Source organism: Hyperolius riggenbachi, chromosome 4, assembly GCF_040937935.1.
Source record: "Hyperolius riggenbachi isolate aHypRig1 chromosome 4, aHypRig1.pri, whole genome shotgun sequence".
NCBI lineage: Eukaryota > Metazoa > Chordata > Amphibia > Anura > Hyperoliidae > Hyperolius > Hyperolius riggenbachi.
The window spans coordinates 412,677,614-412,704,178 of NC_090649.1; the positions used below are offsets into that span (position 1 = coordinate 412,677,614).

Sequence of the window (26,565 nt, forward strand, 5' to 3'; positions counted from 1 at the left end):
CCACATGACTCGCATTGGTCATGTGACTGGGAACCGCCAGGGAATGGCAGCAGAGAGTGTGCTGTGATGCATGGCGGAGACCCACAGCACTAGAAGCAGGTAATATAACACCCACTACATGTGCCAGCGCCGCGGATCTCCTCTGTGCATCACAGCACACTCTCTCTGCTGCCATTCACCGACTCCATATCATGTGACCGATGCGAGTCATGTGATCAGGAGCATGGCGAAGGGCAGCAGAGAGTGCTGCTGCTGTGATGCCCGGAGATCCGTAGTGCTGGAAGCAGGAAAATATGCATTGTAGGAGGGGGTGGCTGGGATGTTTATTTACCAGCTGCCTGCCTGGTCCCTTGGGGACGGGGGGGTTTCTATGGACTTAGAAGGCCCCCTTTCTTTTCTAGAGGAACTCATACATGGTAGTTACGCCTGTGTGGTGTCCCATGCTTTTAAGCTCCATGCAAATCCAACCATCAGTGTGGTCGCACAAAGCTTGAACTGCCCATAATTACCACCTCCATCCTCATCCTTCTCCATTACAATGTAGGTGGAGAGGGGTGGAGCCAGCATCCAGGTCAAGCACCGTGCTACCAAGTTAATGGCTTGGATTTGCCTTATCTGTTTCTCACTATCAGGTCCCTTTAAAGGTAACCTGAAGTGAGCAGGATATGGAGGCTGCCATATTTATTTCCTTGTAAGCAATCCCAGTTGCCTGGCTATCTTGCTGATCCTCTGCCTTTAATACTTTTAGCCACAGACCCTGAACAAGCAGGCAGCAGATCTTGTCAGATCTGACAATGTTAGAAACACCTGATTAGCTGCATGCTTGTGTCTGGTTTTATTCAGACACTACTGCAGGAAAATAGATCAGCAGGGCTGCCAGGCAACTGGTATTGTTTAAAAGTAAATAAATATTGCAGCCTCCATATGCTTCTCCCTTCAGGTTCCCTTTAAAGCTTAAGTTCAGGCTCTTTTTAAGCTGCATCTATTAGGACAGAATTTAAATTATTATTTTAAATTATTTTTGTATGAAAAAAGTTTAATTGAAAAATAAATCGTAGTTTTTACAGAATAATAACGGAAGATGCTTGCAGCAATAATTCATTAATCTTCAGCAACCGCCAGCTGCCTGTTCAGTCCCAAGTCACGCCTCGTGACAAGATTGTAACTCAGCAGCAGGGCCTGTGACAAGGCGAACAAAACATTTGGTCCATTGTATGCTGGCCCCAGATCTCTACAATATCATCGGAGGCATTGATGAAGATTCCATTCATGTGCTCTTCTTAGGACAGAGGGAAAGAGGTCTTGCTTGAGGATCTGGTGTATAATGGCTGCTTGATATGTCTCCATATAACTAGCCCAAGACGTACAGCGAACATAACACATCCCACAGCCAACAGCACAGCTGTAAAGGAAAAGAAAAGGCTGCTGAATAGAGTCAAGACCCACAAAATATGATTAATAAAATGCTATACAGTATAATACTGTTATAGTAAACTCCAAGGGACCAGGAAAAGTGCTTTACTATATCAGAAATTGTCCTAGAAATGGCCCAGCATGCCTTGGTACATTCTTTGCTGCAAAGGACCAACTCTGTCCTCCCAATGGAGGTACAGTACAAGCACTTGCAAATTTAGTGGACTAGAGGCAGCCACTCGCTTCCTGTAAGTGGCTCTGATACCTCTGTGGGTGGGACTTGCAGCATGTGTCCTGCAAAACTTTCTGTTTACACTTGAGCCAATCATGAAGCCTCTCTTCAAAATTCAGACAATCATAATAAGCCACTCACATCTGTAATGGGAGCGGCTCGGTTACCACCGCTGGCTGGACTTAGCACTCTCCTCTCCACTCTCCTTAGATTTGCAGTGAGTAGACCTGCTCTGATCTGCACAACAAGTGAAAATAGTCTGTACTGTGCTCCACACGCTTCCAGGAATGTCATCGCTAACAAGGGAAGAGATACCCGGGAGTGCATACAATCCCATGGGAGGACTGTGACGATACTTTTATCGGTGATTGCAAAGTAGAAGTGGTAATGCTGCATCCTCTTGTTTATGTTCACATTATTCCTCATCTTTCCCAGGCTGCTTATTTGTACAGTGCTGTATATCCAGCGCCGGGGCCATTCTTCTTGTCTTACAAATGTTATCAGGCATCAACTCACTTGCAGCCAGCCTGAAGAGAGCAGCCAACCATGGGTCTCACACTGACATATGATGTATACAACCCCCCCTTGTTTACGTAGGGGCCAAAAAGCATGTTTACTATAACAGAAGTTTTATTATATGAGAGTTTACTATACCAATCGTTGCTTCCATAGATTCATAATGGAGATTGGCCGGTCAGGGACCTGGAGAGATAGTTTACTATACCCAAGTTTATTATAACGAGATTATACTGTAGTACATATTACAAGAAAGAAAGGAAAAGGACACAAAAATATGAAAACCCCAAATTATCATTCTGGACCTAAAGAAGCCTCATAAAGATCCACACGTGCAAGGATCAGCATGGATTTCCTGTTTGTAAAGAACATTAACTAGACTTACCGATAAAAATGTTATTGTTGTCGGGAGAAGAGTCCTTATAATTCTTGTCTAAAGCTCCAGATAAAGCCACGATAACCACGGGATACACAGTCAATGTATAGCGGACATACTTGTCAAGTACAAAGTTTTCCAGAATAAACCTACAAAGACAGATCACATGATTATTGATTGCAATAATGCTATCAAACCATTACACCTTAGCTGATGCATACAGTTAAAGATGCACTGTAAAGACGTATAGTATAATGTAGTAAATTATTCAGGATAATATGTTAATTATCTTGGTTCCAGCTTTAGAAACACTATAATAATGACGCATCAGGAGGCGCCGCCACTAGGGGGCGTTTTTCCTGATTGTGTCATTATGCGACGCATGTGAAGCTGCCGGGGGGACAGTGAACGAAGAGAGAGGACGGGCCACGCAGCTTCTGGGCAGCACGCTGGAACCTTCTACCACCGTGGAACAGGTGAGATGTCCCCTATCTGCCTTCCGCTGCGCCTACTCTGCTTTAAAAACAGCAGCAGACGAGGTAGTCCCCAGTTGCGTGACATCATCGCGGCGGGCAGGTGGCCGTTCGTATCGGCGGATCGTTCGTAAGGCGGGCGTTCGTAAACCGGGGACTATATATATATATATATATGCCCTCCCAGTGATGTTAAGCCTAGGCTGTTTATATGCCCTATTTTTCGGACTATAAGATGCTCCTGACCATAAGACGCACCTAGATTTAGAGGGCAACAACTATAGGAAAAAAAAAATGCTAAACCTGGGGCGTCCATGGTGAAGGGGCATCTTGTGGATTATGCCCCCTTTGTACCACATGTCCCCTCATACCTCTTGTGTCCTCCTCTGTCCCCCATGTCTCCACCTCTATCCTCCTTGTGTATTCCTCCATGCCCCTTTGTGTCCCCCTTGTGTCCTCCTCTATGCCCCTTTGTGTCCCCCTGTGTCCTCCTCTACATGGGCACAGTACAGGGAGTCCCCGACATTGCAGCTGGTTGGAGGTTTGTATTGGCAGGCGTTCACAAGTCAGGAACTCCCTGCATTTGGAGTATAAAACAGTGACTTTTCTTTCCCCACTTTTGGGGGAGAAAAATGAGTCTTATAGTCCAAAAAATACAGTATGTGGACTTTTCCTCTCACAGCATTCTGGGAGACCAGGTGGTATTTCTACTGATTCTGGAACACTGAGTAAACAAACATTCCCCAGCGATGCACCTGACAGCACTAAACATGTGAACACCCATGATAGATTTCAGACGGTAAATTAGGGAGAAGAAAGGGTGAGGACAGATTTTACAATGGCCAAACACTGACTAAATAATTTATGCATGAATTTTGTAAAAAAAAATATGCAATTTGTTACGTTAATTTCAGTACAACTCCTCTTTAAAGAAAACCTGAACTGAAAATTAAAAGTCAAAATAAGCATACACAAGTCATACTTACCTTCCATGTAGTCTACTCCTCAGTCTCTTTCTCCTGTCCCGCGTCCTGTTTGTTCACTGTGATCAAGGGAATTTTCTGTCCTCCATTTTGAAAATGGCCGTTACCCCATAACAGCTTTCTGGTCAGCACACAGTTAAACTGTAACATCGTCCACTTGAGCCATAGGGAAACATAGACATTACCTGGTACATCAGTTTTCCTCTCAGCTATAACTGACAGCAACTGATATTTTATTGACAGCAACTGATATATTTCAGATCTGACAAAATATTGTCAGAACTGGTAGTGATTATTGTCAGAAGAAAATGGTGAGCTTCTGAAAGGAACTGATGGCAAGGTAACTATGTAATGTTCATTTGAAGTTACCTCATGTGTTTATTTTAAATATTTTTACTCAGTACAGGTTCTTTTTAAGAGTGCAGTAACAGAAACTGAGCTAATGCTGTTGATCATCACCAGCATAGGAATCACTAAGGCAGGGTTCTACTCAGCAGGAGATAAAACAGAAGACAATGCACCAGGGATAATGACCATTCTCTACAGAAAATAATCTAATTATGCATTCTAACAGAAGAATCTAACAGAAGATTCTAACAGAAGAATCTAACAGAAAATTGTATGGTGTATTCCCAGCATAGTGTCTTATACACAAACGATTAAACTCATCCAAGGCATCCCTACAGGACCTTCTAGGACAAAACTCTAGTGTGTGTACAGCAGGGGAGGACTGGGACCTTTTGGCCTGGAGGCCGTAAAATACAAACTAGAGGCCCAGTTGCACGGCAGCCCCAGCCCAAATGACGTCACACGCGCCCCACATGCTATATACCGATAGTCATGTGGTCGCCAATGCAGAAAAACTTCAAGAATACTAGAGGGACAGCATAACAGGTAAAGTATAGTTGCACAGGCACCGTGGGGCACATAATACATTTTGAGGGACAACGGCCATGGTTTCCATCGCGTTCATAGTTTATTATCGCATTTCACAACCACATCGGCCCAAGATTTCCCAGCATCTCAGATTGAACTACTTTCCACCCGAAATAAGTCAAATTGTTGATTGAGCATGCTTGTGGCGGCACAGATTTTCATCCGATTGGATAATAATGATTGAAGTGGTTGGTGGATCAGCCAGCCCTAAATCATTAAATGAGAGGCAGCCTGGGGGGAAATCTCCCCCCTTCCCCCCTGGCCAGTCCTCCCCTGGTGTACAGGCATCCTCTGAGGTTGCTTTAATATCCAGCATTGACATATTTTCTTCTCTATACGTTCTACAGGTCCAGGAATCACATCTAGATGATTGCATTGTGCCCCTTCACCTCTGCATGCATAGTATTTTAGATGCAAATTATGGGTATGACAGGTAGACATACAATATCTACTCAATATTAATGATTTATCTGAACTTCACATGTTGCATATTTACATATCAGACAAGACTTCAACAGAAATCTTGACTTAGGCCTGGGGCACACCAAAACCCGCTAGCAGATCCGCAAAATGCTAGCAGATTTTGAACCGCTTTTTTTTATTTTTATGAGGCGTTTTGCGGATTGCTGCTGCGGATTTCAGTGAACCATATTTCATATATTTTTACAGTAAAGCTGTTACTGAACAGCTTCTGTAACAAAACCACCTGGCAAACCGCTCTGATCTGCCGTTTGCGGTTTGTGTTTTTCCTATACTTAACAATGGAGGCAGAAACGCCTCCGCAATCCAAAAAATGCCTCAGCCCGGGAGTATGTGTTTCTGCAAAACGCCTCCCGCTCTGGTGTGAACCATCCCATTGAAATACATTACCCTAGCAGCAAAACCGGCCAAAAAGCCGCTCGGGGCGCACCTGTCCTAACATTGATCGCACTGCCACAACTGCCATCTTTGTATCACCTAATGCAGTACAAAGGTTGGAAGAATAACAGTCAATTGGGCGCCATGGTTAGTGTTAGGTATTTAGAGGAAGTGGTTAGTTTTAGGCACATGAAGGGGGTTATTGTTAGGCACTAGGATGTGGGGTTAGTGTTAAGGTGCATACACACGCACTACAGAAGCAAACGACGGGTCCGTCGGACCCTACCGCTGGGTGGACTTTCAGCAGACTGTAGTGCGTGTGTACGCACTGTCGGCGGACTGATAAGGCTGTTCCTGAACGATTCGCCGGGCGGATTGTTCAGAAACAGCCTCATCAGTCCGCCGACAGTGCATACACGCGCTACAGTCTGCTGAAAACCCGCCCAGCGGGAGGTGCAGATGGACCCGTCGTTGGCTGCTGTAGTGCGTGTGTACGCACCTTTAGGCATTAGGTGGGGGGTTAGTGTTGGGCTGTAGTAGATGGGGTTAGTGATAGGCATTAGGTGGAGATTTAGTGTTAGGCACTGTGAGGTAGGGTTGGTTTAGGCATTAGGAGTGTGTGTGTGTGTGTGGGGGGGGGGGGGGTTAGTGTTTGTCGCTAGCAGGTGGGATTACTGTTAGGCACGACGACGTAAGGTTACTGTTAGGAATTAGGATGAGAAGGGTGTTTAGTTTTAGACACATGAAAGGGGGAATAGTGTTAGGCATTAGGTAGGGGTGTTTAGTTTTAGGCACTAGGAGGGGGGAGTTCAAGTGAGAATGGGTGCTGGGTAAGTGCATAGAAAAATATTGGTAATGTGAATTACCAATATTTTTTTTACTAGCAGCACCAACCGTCGCCCTTACCTAGAAATCTGTAGACTTTACAAAGTGAGAGTGAGGTTACATACAACTAGCTGGTTTGGGGGTAGACAGCACAGTATCCAACTACAATACGCTTCCAATTTTCTTAAAATGCCACTAGCAGGGCTTGGGTCCATGTATTCTGAAACCTGCAGGTGGGCAGATCTGAGACACAAACTCAAATTTACAAACTTCTTTTGTGACAGACTTTTCTGGATATAATCAGCATTACTTTGCCTTTTAGGTTGAAAGCCTCTATATTTAAAACATCTCCATAAAATTGCTAATAAACAAAGAAAAAAAAATCCTTAAAGAACAACCTAATTGTATTACATACCATAACACCACCTCGAAAGCCAGGATGGACAGACACACGGTGCTGGATGTACTGTTGGGAATGTTGCCATTGTAGGTCAAGGCCACAGCAAAGTTCAGTAGACATGCTATTGTAGTCCATGTTGCATACACTGCAATGCCATTGTGAGCCTAGGGGGAGGGAACACCAAACATCTGCATCAGGCTACATTCATTTAATTTACAAATAATATAACTTCTTTTAAGACAAAATTGGAATGAACATTCAGTACTAATAACTGATAATTGTCTTCACGTGAATGAATAGGTTTCCGATAGGGTCATACAGTTGGTATTAGCCATTTTGTAGGCTGCACAGTAGAGGCCTGGCTGCTTCTGTTCCAAAGGCAAATTATGATGAACCACCAATGACAAGCTATAGATGACTGTAATAGGGAAATACAGCAAATACCTCATCCAAGATGACGGTTAACCATAATGGTTCAGCAAAGTTATCTTTTTTTATAATTATTGTGGTTAAAATCTAGGCGGTTAGATTGAACTTACTAACATCTGCTGCTGCCCTGTGTATAAAGCTCCCATACAAAGTAACAATGACCTTTTGAACGTCTTAATAGTCACATGTGAAGGTTGTTTTCACAGCTGCACACACGTTTTAAGACCTCCAATTTGTTTTCAGGGAGAATTATGCTGTAGTCCATTTGAATGCAGAAAAAAATCTTTTGCCCTTACAGTGTAGACAGACAAAAGGGGACACTGCAAAGTTGTATTGGTACCGAATATGCACAGATTTATCCGATCATGAGATAGGTCATATCAGGTACACCTTATTACTAAGTGATTGCTTTTATAACACATGCACAGGGCTTATCAGTGCATTGTCAAGCACCAGTTGGCAAGTTCCCTAGACGGCTACTGGCTGGACTTTTGTATTGCAATAAAAGAAGGGAAGAAAAAAAATAAAGTTACACAACGGAGCTGTGAGGCATCCTAACTCAGGTCAGTGGCATTTTACTGCTGCGGAACATGTGGCCAATTGAATTATATCCAATGAAATCATACATAGTCAACTGTGCACACATTGTATGTGTTTGTGTCTGTTTAACTGGGCTTCTTGGAGATGACCGTGCCCTGAATGGATGGATGCTAGTAGAATGGGTTTGCGCTACACATGGCGATTATGAAAGAGGAACCTGTAATGACATATAGTAGAATGTAATAAATTCAGCATATGGTACCCATTTTTAATTATCTCGATTCCAGCATCAGAAACCAGTATAATTAGCACCAGAAACTGATAGGGACCAACACCATCCTATCAGCTAGGCTATGATTTCATACCTGGCTGGGAGGTCCTCAGAACTGCATGTGATCAGTGCTAAAGCCCCCTTCCTATTTGCCTCACTGTTTGCAGTGGACAGCAGCTCCTAGTAGAGCATTCATTACTTTCTTTCAAAAAACAAGATCCGCTCAATCCTGTTCCTAGTATAGATGAATGAAATCCCCATCCCATCTTGGCGTCATTGCTCCAAATAAGGTGCCCCATTTGTCAAAAAAAGCTGAAGATCCAAAAGAGGACAGACACAAGTCAGCTGCTTTTATCACCTGCTTCGCGACAATCGGCACCTGATTCGGTCACCACCAGCAACCCTAATGTTGACTGCAGGTATAGGGCGCAGGGGGAATTGCTCCAAAATCATTGTAAGGTGCTGGCAACAGCAGGACCCCAAATTATGTGTAATAAAGGACAAATTAGGTAATCAGTGGGGGAATATATTTGTTATATTACTAGATTACCTTGCACAGGGAGAGCTGTCTTATCGGCTTCTCCCTGCACCCAAAGTACAAATGCTGTGAATATACGTATGCCCCAGAAGGTACAGTTTGTCATTAGCTACACATTATTAATTTGTTAATAGTAGCATTCATTTTATTTATTTTAAATACTGGGACTTACTAAAACTCGAATTAGCCATAGATCCACCTTTCGCTGTCTGTAAAACCATTCTCCATTAAGATACAGAGCTCGATGCAAAATAAACAGCACTATGTGATTGGTTAAGGCAATGACTCCTAGAAACACCAGTGCAGGAATCAGCAAGCTGAAAAAAATGAACATTACAATAAAATGTCCAAAACACACACTGCATTCTTCTACAAGACCATGGTTACTGAGGTTAAAGGGAACCTAAACTGAGCAGGATATGGCGGTTTCCTTTTAAAAAATACCAGTTGCCTGGAAGTCCTGCTGATCTCTTTGGCAGCCGTAGTGACTGAATCGCACACCTGTAACAAGCATGCAGCTAATCCAATCTGACTTGAGTCAGAGCACCTTATCTGCATGCTTGTTGAGGGGCTGTGGCTGAAAGTATTAGAGACGCAGGATCAGCAGGAGAGTCAGGCAACTGGTATTATTTTAAATCCATATCCTCAGTTTAGGCTCCCTTTAAGGCTGGTTTTAAACTTTTTTTTTTACATTGCAGTGCAATGCTCCTGCCGCATAATGCAAAAAACCTCACTCATATGACCCTGTGGCAGAGTGCACTGTAGGGTCATATGCATAGTGCCGCCCCTGCTCAGTGACGTACTCCCTGCTGGGCAGGAAGTGAGTCAGTGGGATTGCCATCGGTCCGAGCAAGATTTCTGTGAAGCTTCGAAGTTTACACCACGTATCGCCCATAGACTTCCATTACCCCAAGCGTCATGTGTTAAGCACGGTGCTTGCAGTAACAGGCTGCTGCCCTTGTGTTTGCTTGGATACTTCCGGCAAACCACAACTGACCGCAATACGTGTGAAAATCTCCAAAGACTTTCATTGCTTTTGCGGCAGCAGAGGGTAACGCAACATTTAAAAGGGGCCTAAAGCACACCGATAACAACTTAAAGAATAGCATGCAACTTTAAGGCAAATTGTATGTAGCTTTAAATTGGGCTAATCATGTGAACTGCTTATTGGTGTGAAGTGGAAAGTGGAGAAAGCTATAACGATTACAATTCCTCAACTCCAGTCCACACACAAATGTGAAACCTGACTGGTTGCTACCAAGGCCATTTTTAGGCATAGGCAAGGCAGGCCAGAATAACAAAACTATGATACGGGAGATGCTATCAATGTGTTCATTAACCTCCCCGGCGTTCTATTGAGATCGCCAGGGAGGCTGCGGGAGGGTTTTTTTTTAATTAAAAAAAAACTATTTCATGCAGCCAACTGAAAGTTGGCTGCATGAAAGCCCACTAGAGGGCGCTCCGGAGGCGTTCTTCCGATCGCCTCCGGCGCCCAGAATAAACAAGGAAGGCCGCAATGAGCGGCCTTCCTTGTTTTGCTTAGATCGTCGCCATAGCGACGAGCGGAGTGACGTCATGGACGTCAGCCGACGTCCTGACGTCAGCCACCTCCGATCCAGCCCTTAGCGCTGGCCGGAACTTTTTGTTCCGGCTACGCTGGGCTCAGGCGGCTGGGGGGACCCTCTTTCGCCGCTGCTCGCGGCGGATCGCCGCAGAGCGGCGGCGATCAGGCAGCACACGCGGCTGGCAAAGTGCCGGCTGCGTGTGCTGCTTTTTATTTGAAGAAAATCGGCCCAGCAGGGCCTGAGCGGCAGCCTCCGGCGGTGATGGACGAGCTGAGCTCGTCCATACCGCTCAGGAGGTTAAGCTGTAATGGTTATAGATTTTGTCTGTATTGCTGATTGCCTTTATCTTCTGGATTTCCAAGACAATATTTTGACCTGTCAAGACCCAACACCTAATAACATTTACAGAAAGGGGTTTTCATGAGTATTGCCCAGTGAGGGGCATCTGGCCTTGTAATAATCTGTGCATGCTTTATAGAAAATTTTCGGAAATATAATTTCCAGAAATATGATATACTTTATATACTTTCCACACAAATATCACACTTTGCAATGGCTCATTCATCCAGCCATTTACTTTAAATCATACCTCAGACCCCCCCGAAATTTCAAAAACGGGGGGGGGTGGGGCATGTGTAGATGTGTAGTGGGCTCTCCTTATGCCCACTGCTCTCCCCATTCTTCTCCGGTGCCCTCTGTTACACTGTACCGAACCTCTGAAGTTACTTCCTGGTCGGGAGGGTTGGTGACTGCTGTGCAGGCGTCGGTGACTACTGTGCGTTTCTTCACACTAGTGACTACTTCACTAGTGTGAAGAAACGTTCCGTTTTCTCATTGCCCCCAATGCAGGGCTTCATCTTTCGTTGCTCTGGGCCCAGCGGACCATAAAAATTGATGCAGCAGGAAACTTACGGTCCGTTCAGCGGAACATACGAAATGGATCCGTTCGAATGGACGGATGTGAACGGTTCCATCATTGAATCCGTTCAGTTTGTACAGTATCCGTTCCAATCCGCAAAAAAGGACCTTTTTTAATGTAAGTGTGGCAATATGAATTACAGTGATTCAGTTACTTACTCTCTGTCCCACAGGAAGAGCCATCCAATGTTACACACATTATTCAGCATCCATACAATGTAAAAAGAGACTGGAAACACATTTGGTTTTAAGTACATCCAACCCAGATCACTCCTGCAGAGAAGGGAAATACAAGTATTAACAACAATGGATGTATAATCTGTAACAATGCCTACCTGACTACGCCCCTTTCCATAAAACACTCAGGGAAACAAAAGGCTGGTGTACACATGCAGCCTTCAGCAGGTAGGAGGAGCCTCCAGGCAGCACTGACGTGTATGCTGGCTTTAGCCCATGTTCACACTGGTGCATTGCAGTGCGGCATAATGGTCGCTTTGTAATACAGCTTGCCGCACTGCAATGCAGCACCTACATGATGTTCACAGTGCAGCTGGTACGTCATGGTAGCATCCTGATGCCTTGCATGCAGTGCGTTACTGCAAAACATGTTAACAGTAACAGTGCAGCCTACTGTATGCAAGGCAACGTGCAGATAACGTACATCGCTGCTTTCCCCATCCTTTACCTTGCGTGCCTGCTGTCACAGGGAACGCAATGCTTTTGAACGGCTTTTGACACAGTCATGGAATCTTGCTCAACAGGCTACAAGAGTACTGTGGCATAGATGGCATTGTTCTCCAGTGGTTCAACTCCTTCCTGGCTGGCAGAACACAAAGGGTAGCCTTAGGGCCCTTCCTCTCCAACCCTGTACCACTAAAATACGGTGTACCTCAGGGCGCAATATTATCCCCTTTACTTTTCACCATATACATGCTGCCACTTGGAGACAGGGCCGGCCCGCTCATGAGGCGGGGTGAAACTTTTGCCTCAGGCGGCAAATTTCCAGGGGCGGCACCCGCCCGTCCGTGGGTGCGGGGAGCCGGCCCGTCGAGCTGGAGGGGTAGCTGGCAGGACGGGGGTATTGGGCCAGCGGTGGGGAGGGGGGTCGGACCCCCCCCCCCTCCCTCCCTCGCCTGGGTCTCCCGTCCTCTGCTCCCCTCCAGCCTAAATAGAAGCAGCCGTATGTGTAAGAGGCACGGGCGGGGAGACACTCACCTCCTCCTCGCTCCAGCGTGCGCTCCACTGACATCACTTCCTGCAGGACGCTGCAGGAAGTGACGTCAGTGGAGCGCACGCTGGGAAGAGGTGAGTGTCCTCCCCGCCCGTGCCTCTTACACATACGGCTGCTTCTATTTAGGCTGGAGGGGAGCGGAGGACGGGGGACCCAGGCGAGGGAGGGGGGGGTCCGACCCCCCTCCCCGCCGCTGGCCCAATACCCCCGTCCTGCCAGCTACCCCTCCAGCTCGACGGGCCGGCTCCCCGCACCCACGGATGGGCGGGTGCCGCCCCTGGAAATTTGCCGCCTGAGGCAAAAGTTTCACCCCGCCTCATGAGCGGGCCGGCCCTGTCTACTCCTCAATCTCTTTCTCCTCTCCTGTGTCCTGTTTGTCCACTGTGGGGGGGGGGGGGGGGGCGGCGGTGACAATTTTTAAAAAATTTGCCTCAGGCGGCAAAAAGTCTAGGGCCGGCCCTGCTTGGAGAAATCATACAAAAACATGGCCTGACATATCATTGCTATGCTGATGACACCCAGCTATATTTGTCATTCAAACCTGGCATCACAGACCCTACTCCACAAATAAACTCATGCTTAGCTGAGCTTCAGGAGTGGATGAATATGAATTGGCTAAAACTTAATGCTGACAAAACTGAGGTACTTGTTATCGAGGGCCAGGGCTCAACAGCAAAGCAGCCCCAGTCTCACTCTCAACCAACACCGCTAAGGATAGGGAGCTCAGACCTGAAAAACTCAGACTGTGTGTGCAGCCTGGGAGTACTGATTGATAGGAAATTAAGCTTCAGGAATCAAATCTCAGCTGTTGTGAAACATTCCTTGTTTCATCTAAGGAATATTGCAAAGATTAAACACCTACGGTAATTCCTTCAGAGGATCTTCCAACCCTAGTCCATGCCTTCGTCACATCAAGGTTAGACTACTGCAACGCCCTCTACACAGGCCTGCATAAGAAAGACTTACGCCGCCTGCAATTAGTACAGAATGCCGCCGCAAGGCTGTTAACGAGCCAACCCCGCCATTGCCACATAACACCAACCCTGAGCTCACTCCACTGGCTACCGATAAAATGGAGAATTCTGTTTAAGATTGGCTTACTGACATTCAAATCCTTGCACAATATGGGCCCTCGATACCTGAAGGACTTGTTGCAACTGCATCACACCCCCCACAATCTTAGATCAAAAGGACGCAACACCATGGTCACCCCCAGAGTCCACCTCAAAACCTTTGGAGATAGAGCCTTTTGTCATGCTGCCCCTACACTTTGGAACTCCCTGCCACACCCAATCAGGACAGCTCCATCCCTGGAAGCATTTAAGTCTAAACTGAAAATCTACCTCTTCAGTTTGGCATTCATGAACATCTGACTATCTCCTCTGTAACACAACCCAGCCTGCAACCCTGTATTAATCTGAGACACAACTATGCGCTTTGAGTCCTATGGGAGAAAAGCGCTTTACAAATGTTATTGTATTGTATTATAATGTCCACTGTGAATGTAGCCTAACCCTGTAAAATGCTACTTGCAAAGATATTTTTGATACAGAATTATTATTTGATGCCGGTGGGGAAGGGAAACAAAATAAAGTGTACAGTGGTGTGAAAAACTATTTGCCCCCTTCCTGATTTCTTATTCTTTTGCATGTTTGTCACACTTAAATGTTTCTGCCCATCAAAAACCGTTAACTATAAGTCAAAGATAACATAATTGAACACAAAATGCAGTTTTAAATGATGGTTTTTATTATTTAGTGAGGAAAAAAAACTCCAAATCTACATGGCCCTGTGTGAAAAAGTGATTGCCCCCCCTTGTTAAAAAATATCTTAACTGTGGTGTATCACACCTGAGTTCAACTTCTGTAGTCACCCCCAGGCCTGATTACTGCCACACCTGTTTCAATCAAGAAATCACTTAAATAGGAGCTATCTGACACAGAGAAGTAGACTAAAAGCACCTCAAAAGCTAGACATCATGCCAAGATCCAAAGAAATTCAGGAACAAATGAGAACAAAAGTACTGTAATTGAGATCTATCAGTCTGGTAAAGGTTATAAAGCCATTTCTAAAGCTTTGGGACTCCAGCGAACCACAGTGAGAGCCATTATCCACAAATGGCAAAAATATGGAACAGTGATGAACCTTCCCAGGAGAGGCCTGCCGACCAAAATTACCCCAAGAGCGCAGAGAAAACTCATCCAAGAGGCCACAAAAGAGCCCAGGACAAAATCTAAAGAACTGCGGGCCGGCTTGCCTCAATTAAGGTCAGTGTTCACGACTCCACCATAAGAAAGAGACTGGGCAAAAATGGCCTGCATGGCAGATATCCAAGGCGCAAACCACTTTTAAGCAAAAAGAACATTAAGGCTCATCTCAATTTTGCTAAAAAACATCTCAATGATTGCCAAGACTTTTGGGAAAATACCTTGTGGACCGATGAGACAAAAGTTGAACTTTTTGGAAGGTGCGTGTCCCGTTACTTCTGGCGTAGAAGTAACACAGCATTTTAGCAAAAGAACATCATACCAACAGTAAAATATGGTGGTGGTAGTGTGATGGTCTGGGGTTGTTTTGCTGCTTCAGGACCTGGAAGGCTTGCTGTGATAGATGGAACCATGAATTCTACTGTCTACCAAAAAATCCTGAAGGAGAATGTCCGGCCATCTGTTTGTCAACTCAAGCTGAAGCGATCTTGGGTTCTGCAGCAGGACAATGACCAAAAACACACCAGAAAATACACCTCTGAATGGCTGAAGAAAAACAAAATGAAGACTTTGGAGTTGCCTAGTCAAAGTCCTGACCTGGGTCCTATTGAGATGTTGTGGCATGACCTTAAAAAGGCGGTTCATGCTAGAAAACCCTCAAATAATGCTGAATTATAACAATTCTGCAAAGATGAGTGGGCCAAAATTCCTCCAGAGTGCTGTAAAAGACTTGTTGCAAGTTATCGCAAACTCTTGATTGCAATTATTGCTGCTAAGGGTGGCCCAACCAGTTATTAGGTTCAGGGGGCAATTTCTTTTTCACACAGGGCCATGTAGGTTTTGAGGTTTTTTTCTCACTAAATAATAAAAACCATCATTTAAAACTGCATTTTGTGTTCAATTATGTTATCTTTGACTAATAGTTAACGGTTTTTGATGAGCAGAAACATTTAAGTGTGACAAACATGCAAAAGAATAAGAAATCAGGAAGGGGGCAAATAGTTTTTCACACCACTGTATGTTATAAATCTGCCCAAAATTTTCTAATTCTGTCAAGCCAGCCCTTTGACACACATGGTCCTAAAGAGCCCAGCCTCATAGCACACTCAACCGGATCAGGTCAATTCAGCGCTGCGATCAGCAGGCGTCTCATAGACGCCTGTGTTAATTGTCGGTAATTGGGCGCCCAGCTGGACAGACAGAGGAGCATGTCCATTGGGACAGGTGAGACGCTACTCTGCCAAAGACTCTACGGGGGCCTCAGGGACCAGACCATAGTTAAATTGGGGGGTGGGGATGACCTGGGGGGGGGGGGCAGAGGCTGGCTTGAGGGGCCCAGGGGGGGGGGGCACTTGGTATCAACCCCTAATGTCATTTTTGGGGGAGGGGGGTCTCAGGTCTGCCAGGTAGGGGGTCTGTCAGGTGAGCCCCCAGGTTAGGCAGTGGAAACACTGGTGGGAAGAAGGCAGGACTGGTGGTTGCTCAGTAGGGTTGAATGGGAGCTATTGTAACACAAACAGCCCATTGTTCTGCCTGTCACACTTTGCTGGAGTCTCCTTTTCAGAAGACAATGATAAAATCAGCTTCTACTTCACAGTGCAGAACATTTCTATTCCTAGTTAGAGCAAAACTACTACTAGATGCATACAGTGAAACAAACATGTGCTTCTTCCACTTACCTCCTACAGAACCCGGCAAGGACATATCCAATCCAGAGAAACTGCCAGGCAAATATCACATTCCAGATCATGAATGTCCATCCTGATGGCGTGATATCTGTGTCAAACTTCCTAGAGATATTTCCCACATTTTGTAAAAATATCCCTGTGTTGAGGAATAAAAAACACTCCAAATGTAAAATAACTAAAATGAATATATTTGAAAATAAACACTCTGTGAAACAATGGGGCTGATTATTAAGGCTACCGCACACAAACAGCGCGGGTTAATAATTGCAAGTGCACGCTATATGCAGTCCTGGCAGCGTAGCTTGCATTCTTTATGTACACCCATTCCTTTTTTTCTGCATTGTTTTTGTACCGCGATACTTCACTAGGGCGTCTGCTACTACGCTGGTTAAGTTTCGCGGTAGTGCCACAAGAACACAGCGCAGCAGAGAGAAGGAATGGGCGTAGGTTAAGAGCGCGCAATACACTGCCAGGACCGGACGTAATCTTTGTGTGCTACTACTAACCCACGGTGTTTGTTTACATAGCCTTAAAGTGAACCTCCAGACTAAAAATCTACTCAGCAGCACTGAAAAGGCTTGGTGTTTCTTTAACAGTTTCACAGCATCAGAACGTGGTTTTCTTACCCAAGCCTCATTTTTAGCTGCACAGAAGAAAACTGCCCAGGCATTTTTCCCCTGATGCTATGCAAAGCATGATGGGATTTCTAATGTTGTTCTTCTGCTGTTTTGGTGCACATTTCGTTTTTCTAATTCTGAATTTGAGATTTGAAGCCTAGCGCTCACAGCTGGGAGAGGTGATCAGAACATAGGACAGTTGGAACTGTGTCTCATGTTCCTGGTCACCTCCTTTTAAACCAAAAAAAATCACAAATCACAAACATTTGCCTATTATTTTAAAACAGACTGGTTAAGAGATTATATTACCGATCTATTTTAATTAACATAACTAAATGTAGCTTCATGACCGTATGTTTGTTTAGGCTGAAGTTCCCCTTTAATAAATGAACCCCATTGAACTATCAGCTTAAAGTGAACCTCCGGACTAAAAATCGACTCAGCAGCACTGAAAAGGCCTGGTGTTTCTTAAACAGTTTCACGACATCAGAACTTTGTTTCTCTTATCCAAGCCTCATTTTTAGCTACACAGAAGAAAACTGCCCGGGCTTTTTTCCCCTGATGCTGTGCAAAGCATGTTGGGATATTTGATGTTGTTGCTCTCGTTCTGCTGTTTTGGTGCAATTTTTTTTTTTTTACATTTTTAATTTGACATCTGAAGCCTAGCGTGTGCAGCTGGGAGGGGTTTATCAGGACACAGGACAGTTGGAACTGTGTCTCCTGCTCCTTGTCACCTCCTTTCAACCAAAAAGATGGCTGCCCCCATGACAAAGATGGCAGCCCCCATGAATCACAAACATTTGCCTGTTCTTTAAAAACAGGGTGGGTAAGAGATTATATTACCTATATATTCTAATTAACATAACTAATGTAACTTAATGACAGTATGTTTGTTTAGGCTGAAGTTCCCCTTTAAGGTTACTGAAAAAACAAAAGGTTTCTGCTTTCCTCTTCTGGCATGTAGATGGGGCCATTCACACAACAATTCTCTGTTCACGGAGTATCATATACAGCACAGCGCTCAGGGCTGTACAGGGGAAGTGAAGCAGACACACCCTCCTGAAGTTCAAAAGGGTGCAGAAAAACTAGTTTATAATGCCATTGAGGTAAAATGCTAGTTACAGACATGGGATAATAGACATGTAAAGTACTACCCCAGCAATGGCTGCAGGGAAGAATTGTATCTGGTACAAGTAGCTAGTGATGGACATGTCTAGCATATCGCATGGAAAAGCCTGTGATCAGTTTGGTCAGGTAATAGATATGCAAGTCTCTGACTTGCTAGTCATGATCACGTGTTAAAGCACGATGTGATCACAGCAAATCAGAGCATTGCAAATCTATCAGCTGATCAAACACATCACGCTTTTCCATGAGTTCTGCTAGACAAGGCCATCACTACAAGTTAGGGGCGGACCTACCATGCAGCCACCTGGCGCCTTCCTCTTCTTCTCACCTTCATGGCACACACAGTACCCTCCCCATCCACGCATCCCCATCCTCATTCAACCAGTGGTACTTGCCGCCCTGCCCTATGACATCATATGGCATGCTACAGTAAAACCCAAATCACTGGTAAGAGATCACTATGGCCAGTCAGAGGGGAAATTTTGGCATGTGACCAATAAGGCGGAGGTACTGGCACCAGACCGGCCAGTTATTGAGCCAATCACTGCACTCGATCATGGGCAGTGACATCCAATAGATCCATACCATATACTGACCCTTGACATCAGTTAGCAAAAGGAGCAGTGGGCGGCTTGATTTGCCAAAGTTTCCTTTCTGACTGGCCATGGTGAGGTCTCGCCAGTGATGGGGTTTATATGGGGGGTATGTAGGATATGAGCTATATATGATGAAGGGTAGATCAGCAAGTAACAATCTATTCAATCAGAAACACAACAAAAAAAGAAAACGAAGACATATTCTAAATTTCTATGCATATAGCCATCTTTCTGCTATTCTGGTTCCTTCAGTTCTATTTCTGGTAAGATTGAAATTAGAAATATTTCACGTAAACGGACTGTGAAGTTATATAATGGATGTTATGATTCCAGAGACAAAGGCTGCTTGTCCTAAAGTGCTTTTCAAAGCCTAACTTCCAATGCAAACAATCCACTCCTGCATAAATAGCAAAATATGCTAAAGAGTCCTAAAATACAGAGTACTGGGCTAGAATTACTAGGGCATTCCTGGGAGAGTTGATCCAGGGATCTAGCTTAGAGGTCCCCAACCCCCGGTCCGCGGCCCACTGCCGGTCCGTGGGGCGTTTACAGCTGGGCCGCAGGTCTGTCCTCTTGCCCCCCCGCCTACCTACCCATACTGGGCACTATACTGGCTAAACTGGGCACTATACTAGCTATACTGGGCCCTATACTAGCTATACTGGGCACTATACTAGCTATACTGGTGCACTATACTACCTATACTGGGGTAACTATACTAGCCAAACTGGGGCAACTAAATTCCCTATACTGGGGCAACTATGCTAGCTATTCCGCTGCACCCCGCCCCCCCCCCCCCCCAACTCGCTGCGCACAACACTGTCCACTATCACAACCCCTGATCTATCTGACAGCCACCTGGAGTTGGCAAGGAATGTTTCCCTTTTAAGGCCGATTGGCATAGCCCTTGCAAAAATGCAGCTAGAGAGGAAACTAAATACCTTACTTGGAGATGTAGGGTGCTCAACTAGGGGATACTGGAATGGTGGCCTTAATGATACAAGCGATTCATTGAATCCAGTGTATTATTTGTAAGGGAAGTCCTTACTGGCTCTTGGGGCATTGCAAAACAAAACCAAACACATTTCGGGTCCTCCATTTGGCAGGATAGTTTGCCAAAGATAGTACATGGTTTCTTTTCTTGCCTTGGACCTCTACTATCCTCCTTATCTTGGCCAAGGAAAACTCGTACATACAAAAATAGCGCACTAAAAAAAAATGGCGCAAAGTAATGCTGATAATTACCTCTTGTTACTAACATTATTTAATGGTTTAGGACATTTCTTAGTAGCAAAATGTCATAACTGGCGTTTAGCATTGTTATACATTACATGATCCCGGGGATCTCGTCTCCTCCACTTCCTGGTTTGCAGGAGTCCTGCAGCCAGTCAATCACTATGCAGGGACTGAAGCCGTATGGTGATTGGCTGGCTGCAGCCTGCAGGACAGCTGCAAACTACGGTAACTAGGAAGTGGGGGAAGATGCAATCTCTGGGACCAGGTTATGCATAACTACACCTCTACCTACTCTCTTACTAAACCCTTCTCTACCTATGCCTAACCCTAACCTCTCCATCCCCACTACCTTACCCTAACCTCTCCACCCTGGCTGCCTAACCGTAACCACTCCACCCCCAGGGTCTAACTTTAACAAACTCCACCTAACCTTAGCTCTCTAACTACTCCCTGACGCCATAGGAGGCTATAGTTAAAGCCGCAATTAGCAGCAATGGAGTTAAATTTAGCAATTGCCTTCATTTAACTTTGACGCCAATTGCGGCCTTAGCTATTGCCTCCTGTGGCGCTGCCATTTTTATACCCACTCCTCCAGCACCATTTTTATCTGCATGGCTACTCTTTTCTTCGTATTTCTGCAGGTTTCCTGACTCCTGTGAGACATTCACTTTTCCAGCTACATATGCCAAAGGAACAGATAGGCTTCTCTCCAAACTGGCCATGTAGTATGGAGGAATTTTCGATTGAGAGACCCTTTAAGGTACAGAGAGTGCTGTACTTAGTTAAGTGATTGAATTACAGCACTGTGGAACAAGTGATGAGGTCAAGTCAGTATCCTCATTTTATAAACCTTTTACCTTTCATTAGTCCAGAACCAGCACCAGCATTGAACGCCACCATAATCACATAGACGATGGCAGAGAGTGAAATTAGGACTATCTTGAAAATGTTGTGTTCGTACATGTTTCTACCTGGCAAAAATAAGAGAATACTTCTTAAAATGTGCCGTTTATGATCCTGCACAGTTCAATTTGAAGAGATATAATAACACTGTATACAACACACAGATGCACACACGGTTTCCAGATGCGGTGTAGAGTCCTAACAAGATTATACATACATTCCAGCTACAAGAATAAAACTAAAGACTTATTTGGAGAAAAATTTTGCTTAACACATTCTTCTAACACCAAAATACTGTGACATTATCTGCATACTGAAGTAACAGACCTGTTTGTCACACTAGTGGGCTGATGCACATAACAGCGGTAATACTACCGTGCACACAAAGCGCACCACAATGTTACCCACGTGCATGTGATTAAGATTACTGGAAATTTAGGCACAGGGCAAAGCCAAAAACCAGCTCACCCCGCTCCTGCAAAAGTCACGGTAGCATTACTTACTAATTCCCCTGTAGGCCGCCATGGACTTAGCGGTAAGACGTAATTCGGCTGCCAGCTATTGCTGTCTGCCAAATTACGCTGTTTTTATCGTAAGTTGGGCATCCGAAGTTAATGTCTGAGCACCGCCATAACCGCAATTCACATTATGGCCTAAGGCGGAGCGTGGTGCACCCAAAAGTCCTGCGCCATCTCGATATTACCGTAGCTTCCACCAGCAGTTCCGTGAGTTGCGCTATTAGCGTGACTCACAAAGCGCATATATAAATGATGGAGACGCTACCTGTAACAGTTAGGTAATAGCAAGGCACACAGTGCTGAGTGCACATGCAAATCAAAAATTAATGAATGACCAAACAATTCATAGTGAGTGACAGCTCTAAAGCAGGCCATACACTTGTTATATTAGCAGCAGATAGATCATCAGATAGATCTCTGATCTATCTGATGTGTTTAGGAACATTTTTTACTAGGAACAGATTTCCAATAGATTTCAGTATGAAATGAATTGAAAAATCGATCTGATGACATTTTGCCATCAGATTTCAAAATCGGCCACAAATCGATCGATTGGTCAATCAATTTGCAATCGATATGCCGATAATCGGCTCAGTGTATGGGAACCTTATTATTATTATTAATTGTATTTATAAAGCGCCAACATATAAGATAACCATACTTCTAGCGATTTTGGCAGCCGTTCCACCAACAGAAATTCCTCTCTGATCGAACCTGGTGGAAGGGAGATCTGTTTGCCGCCATAGACCGCAGGCCGATTCCTGCAACAATTGAGCATGTCAACCCGAGATTTTCCAGCACATCTGATAGATACATGCAACCAATTTTGGCCTGAAATTGGTTGCAGCATCAATCCGGCATGCTTTTGGCACCAAATCTACACATGTATGGCCACCTTAACTGTCTGAGGTAGTGAAGGTAGGAACAACATATGCCTGTACTAACACAGTGAGAGTGCAAAGTGCACAAGCAATAAGGATGGGAGGTGGTACTTAGCCCAGTATAGTAGTGAAGCAAGTCCCAGAAAGACAGTCCAAAGTGTTGTAGTAGGGGTGAGAGAAAAGGCTCCACCAAGCAGCTGGGACTTAAGCCTTGTACACACTTCCAATTATGATTGGCCAATCATTTACCAATTTTACCACCTTCATGTAGTAGGAGAGCGATCAGATCAAGGTATTCAAAATCTGTTGGCACTCATACTACATGGGGGTGGCAATACTGGCAAGTCATTGGCCAATCAAAATTTAAGGTGTGTATCAGATGTGCGTGGACACATCCATTTTTGATTATTGGCCAATTTAACGTAGAATGCAATTTTTCCACTCCATTGCGATCCTATTTTTACACACCACCTATTAGGAATCTGTTTGCTACAAGCAGCAAAAACAGTCATCACAAGACCTTTCAATCAATGTAAGAAAACAGCCGACTCCTACCATAATTACAGTTGATGAAGAACACAGAATATTGTCTGTGCGCTTACATGCTTTTTAAGGTACTCATAAAACACTGCACGTTTTAACAATAGAATGAATCAGAAACATGTTATTAACACTAAGCAATTGGCCATATAACTTGCGGTTGCAATCTCATCAAAATACAATATTTATACAAAAATATTATACTTCATGTCATGGTCAATACTTTCGGCTCCTTTCAAACTACATCCCTTGCGTCCCAATGTACAATATAATCTCATTAAATACAATGCAATTATATTTTGAATGGTGCTTTCACACTGGCACGTTTGAGGTGCAGTACAACAAATTCCGTCTGGAGTGCGTTACCAGGCGACATGCGTGGTTCTGGCTACAGAGCAGGCAGAAGTCTATGGACTGTATGCTGCACTGTATGTGTTGCATTGCATCTAAAACGTGTGATGCAACTTTTCATCAGAATCACAGTGATCCTATTTTACTGGATGCGCAACACAATAGATAACAGTGAGAAAGTAGTCTAACAGTGCTCATCAGCATGCAGCATTGAACACGTATTGCGTTTGGCATAGCCATGAATTGTGCATGTCAACCATGCGATTCCAGCAACACACTGTATGTTGCCTTGTAACATCAGAATCAGATGTATTGCATCTGATGTTATGTGAACTGCTAATAGACTTCGAATAGCACTGCACAAAACAGGTCACTGTGAAGGTAGCAGCCTAAACCAGTTAGGTTACTGTCACTCTATAGATATTGCGTAGCACGCAACAGTGGTGAAAAGTCGCATCAGACATTAGGGCCTTTTCACACGGGCAGCTGACAAGAGGTAAAGTCACTGCCTGTCAGCTGCTCTCCTGCACCGGCCAGGTGCTACAGCCGGGCCCCCCCAAAGAACGAGATCTGAGCACGGCTGCAGTCCCGCTCAGACTCAACATGTCGCGTTTTTCCACCACCCAGTAACATCACCGCGTTTCAGTGCTTGACACGCATAGTGTTACAATCGCTGCAATTCTGCTGCATTTAAATTGCACCCGAATTGCACTTACGGGCAGCAGACGGGAGACTAAACTGCTCGGCAAACGTGCAGTATAGTCACCCGTCTAAAAGAGGCTTAAGTAATGGCATGTGCAGCATACAATACTAAGGGTAGGAACACACTAAGCAGAATCGCGATTTCCATAACATGTATTTATTTATTGTATTTATAAAGCGCCAACATATTACGCAGCGCTGTATGTAGTGGATGTAGTGGAAAACGTATATGCGATTCTGCCTAGTGTGTTCCTACCCTAAAAATACTCTTAATTGTGCACAGCTATTCAGAGCCTGAATAAGCAGCAGACAATACAAGCATCAGTGCAGCTCAATCTGCTCTGCAATTCAGATTACATACATTCAGTGCTCAGTTGCACTGCCCATTCACACTAGGGAGCTCTTTGAGCAATTTCCGCAGTGCTTTGAATAGCTGGCGATCGCTAGCCCTTCTTTGAAAAGGGCTAGTGTAATGTATAGAATATGGCAGTGATCTCACTGCAGCGATCGCCAATGATTTGCAAATATCGGAAATCATGTTATTACGCTGATCGCAAAAAAAGCTACATGCTGCATTTAATAATTATTTTTATAACTTCCGCCGAGAATCGTGGTAGCAAACGCACTTCGTGTAAATAGTAATTAAAAAAAACCAAAAAAACACTATCGCATCACTGCATATTTGTGATGCTGATAGCAATTTTTAGCATGAGGGCTCTTGCACACTACATGCCATTCTGATTTTTAATCGATTTTCACATGCGATTCCAATTTTTAATCGGTACTGCATGCTGCGTGGTTTCTGCGTTTTTATTTTGATAGCATCCGGCGAAAATCGGAATTGAAATCGCAAATTGGATTTGCAGTGTGCAGGGAGCCTAAAAGAGGCTTTCCAGAAAACACTTTCATTCAGACAACAATTCATCTCTGCCCATAGTACAATCCCGTATACACTGAACAGCGCAGTCAGTACTCACAGTGGTTTGCTTTCCCAGGTTCAGAACCCTGTGCAGAAGATCTGCGACCAGTCTTAAATAAAAAAATAAAGTTACACAACATTAGGCAGGGCTGCCTCTCACGTTTGGAGTCTAGCAGTGTGACTCACATCCTAGGATTCTGATTGGCTGGGGAGGTATGAATGGGGAGGATTATACAACTCATAAGGGGATAGCTTACACAACAGAACTCTGTGCTCTCCGATGATGACTGCACGCTCTGGGTGGGGAATTTACTTCTAGGAATTCCTAACACAAGTCAAGGACATTGTCAAGACGATCTCAGATACTCTTGAATTCTTTTTGTTGTGAAAACACTATTCTGTTATATGAACATTAATCATGTCACATTAGCTTTTTTTTTTGCTGCAGAAGGGCAGTTATAGAATCAGAATTTCTTTATCAGAATTGTCTATTCGCAAGTGCCATACTTGGAAATGTTTGTGGTACACACGAAAACATCGTGCAAATAACAACATATGATATAATAACATAGTGCAAATAACATATCATCATATGACATAAAAACAAGTGACAGTGCAACTATTGAAGACTACATTAGGACAGGGAGGGTGTAAGACATAGATGCAGTACGCTAGCACCCCAGAGATAGTACTGGGGATGAAGTCCGGGAGGCGGGAGCTTATATTTGGGTGGGGGCTTGAGTTCAGGAGGAGGATTGCATGGGGGAAGAAGGTGTTCCTGTGCCTGAAGGTTTTGGTGGGGATGGTCTTGTAGTGTCCTCCTGAGGGAAGGAAGGTGTAGAAACAACTGTTGGGGTGGGAGGGGTCCAGCTAAGGTTTTGGTGGACCCAAGCAGACCATAACTTGAGGCCCCCACTCCATGAATGGAGCGAAAAATGGGTGTGGCGCCACCACTGAAGAAAGCGGTGCGGAGCGCCGCGGTGAAAAAGTGGGCGTGGCAAAGTCATTATGTGGGTGGGGCAAATAATAGCAGAATACAGGTAGTCCCCGGTTAACATATAGAATAGGGTACAGATGGTGCCCTCAGTATAGGTAGCGAGCTATAGGTGCTGCAGTATAGGAAGCCAGCTACATGTACCTTCAGTATAGGTAGCGAGCTATATGTACTGCAGTATAGGTAGCCAGCTATATGTGCCCTCAGTATAGATAGCAAGCTATATGTACTGCAGTATAGGTAGCTAGCTACATGTGCCCTCAGTATAGATAGCGAGCTATATGTACTGCAGTATAGGTAGCCAGGTACATGTTGTGCCCGAGTATAGATAGCGATCTATAAGTGCCCAGTATAGGTAGCCAGGTGCATGGGGTGCCCCAGTATAGATAGAGATCTATAGGTGCCCAGTATAGGTAGCCAGGTGCATGGGGTGCCTTCAGTATAGATAGCTAGCTATAGGTACTGCAGTATAGGTTAGTGACTTACATAACCCTGTTCCAAAGTGGACTTCTCTCGCCAGGCTCTCCTTCTCTTCCCGCACTCCTCTCATCGCCACAAACTATCGCCATGGTTATTTCCGGCGGCACCTCTGACGTCAAGAGAGGCGCCGCTGGGTAACCATGGAGACAAGACGCGATCCCAGCAGCGGAGACAGGAAGAGAGAGCGGGCCCAGCAACAGCAGGAGAGCGTCGCGAGAGGAGTCCATGCAGGAACGAGGCCGCGTAAGTTACAGTGGACCGCCGGGGCAGCAACGAGCAGATCGGCAGCCACCAGCAGCAG

The 26,565-nt window shown here is 44.9% G+C and overlaps 1 protein-coding gene across 1 annotated transcript; it reads right to left on the bottom strand.

Annotated features, from left to right (window-relative positions):
- Positions 1 to 210: 210 nt before the first annotated feature.
- Positions 211 to 24,917, bottom strand: LOC137570901 (uncharacterized). Its single transcript, XM_068279603.1, has 8 exons — positions 24,849 to 24,917; positions 20,834 to 20,947; positions 16,391 to 16,535; positions 11,433 to 11,546; positions 8,963 to 9,107; positions 7,028 to 7,176; positions 2,547 to 2,686; positions 211 to 1,402 (listed from the first exon to the last, which is right to left on the bottom strand). Exons 2-8 carry the CDS (start codon positions 20,937 to 20,939, stop codon positions 1,281 to 1,283), a joined length of 921 nt encoding a protein of 306 aa, XP_068135704.1. The 5' UTR covers positions 20,940 to 20,947; positions 24,849 to 24,917; the 3' UTR covers positions 211 to 1,280.
- Between the last annotated feature and the right edge of the window lie 1,648 nt (positions 24,918 to 26,565).

Excerpts from the sequence above, each read along its gene's own strand:
- LOC137570901 (XM_068279603.1), bottom strand. The coding sequence starts at position 20,939 with ATGTACGAACACAACATTTTCAAGATAGTCCTAATTTCACTCTCTGCC. Across the intron at positions 11,547-16,390 it reads CTTGCCGGGTTCTGTAGGAG|GAGTGATCTGGGTTGGATGT; the intron begins GTAAGTGGAAGA and ends CCTTCTCTGCAG. Across the intron at positions 2,687-7,027 it reads GCTTTCGAGGTGGTGTTATG|GTTTATTCTGGAAAACTTTG; the intron begins GTATGTAATACA and ends CTGTCTTTGTAG.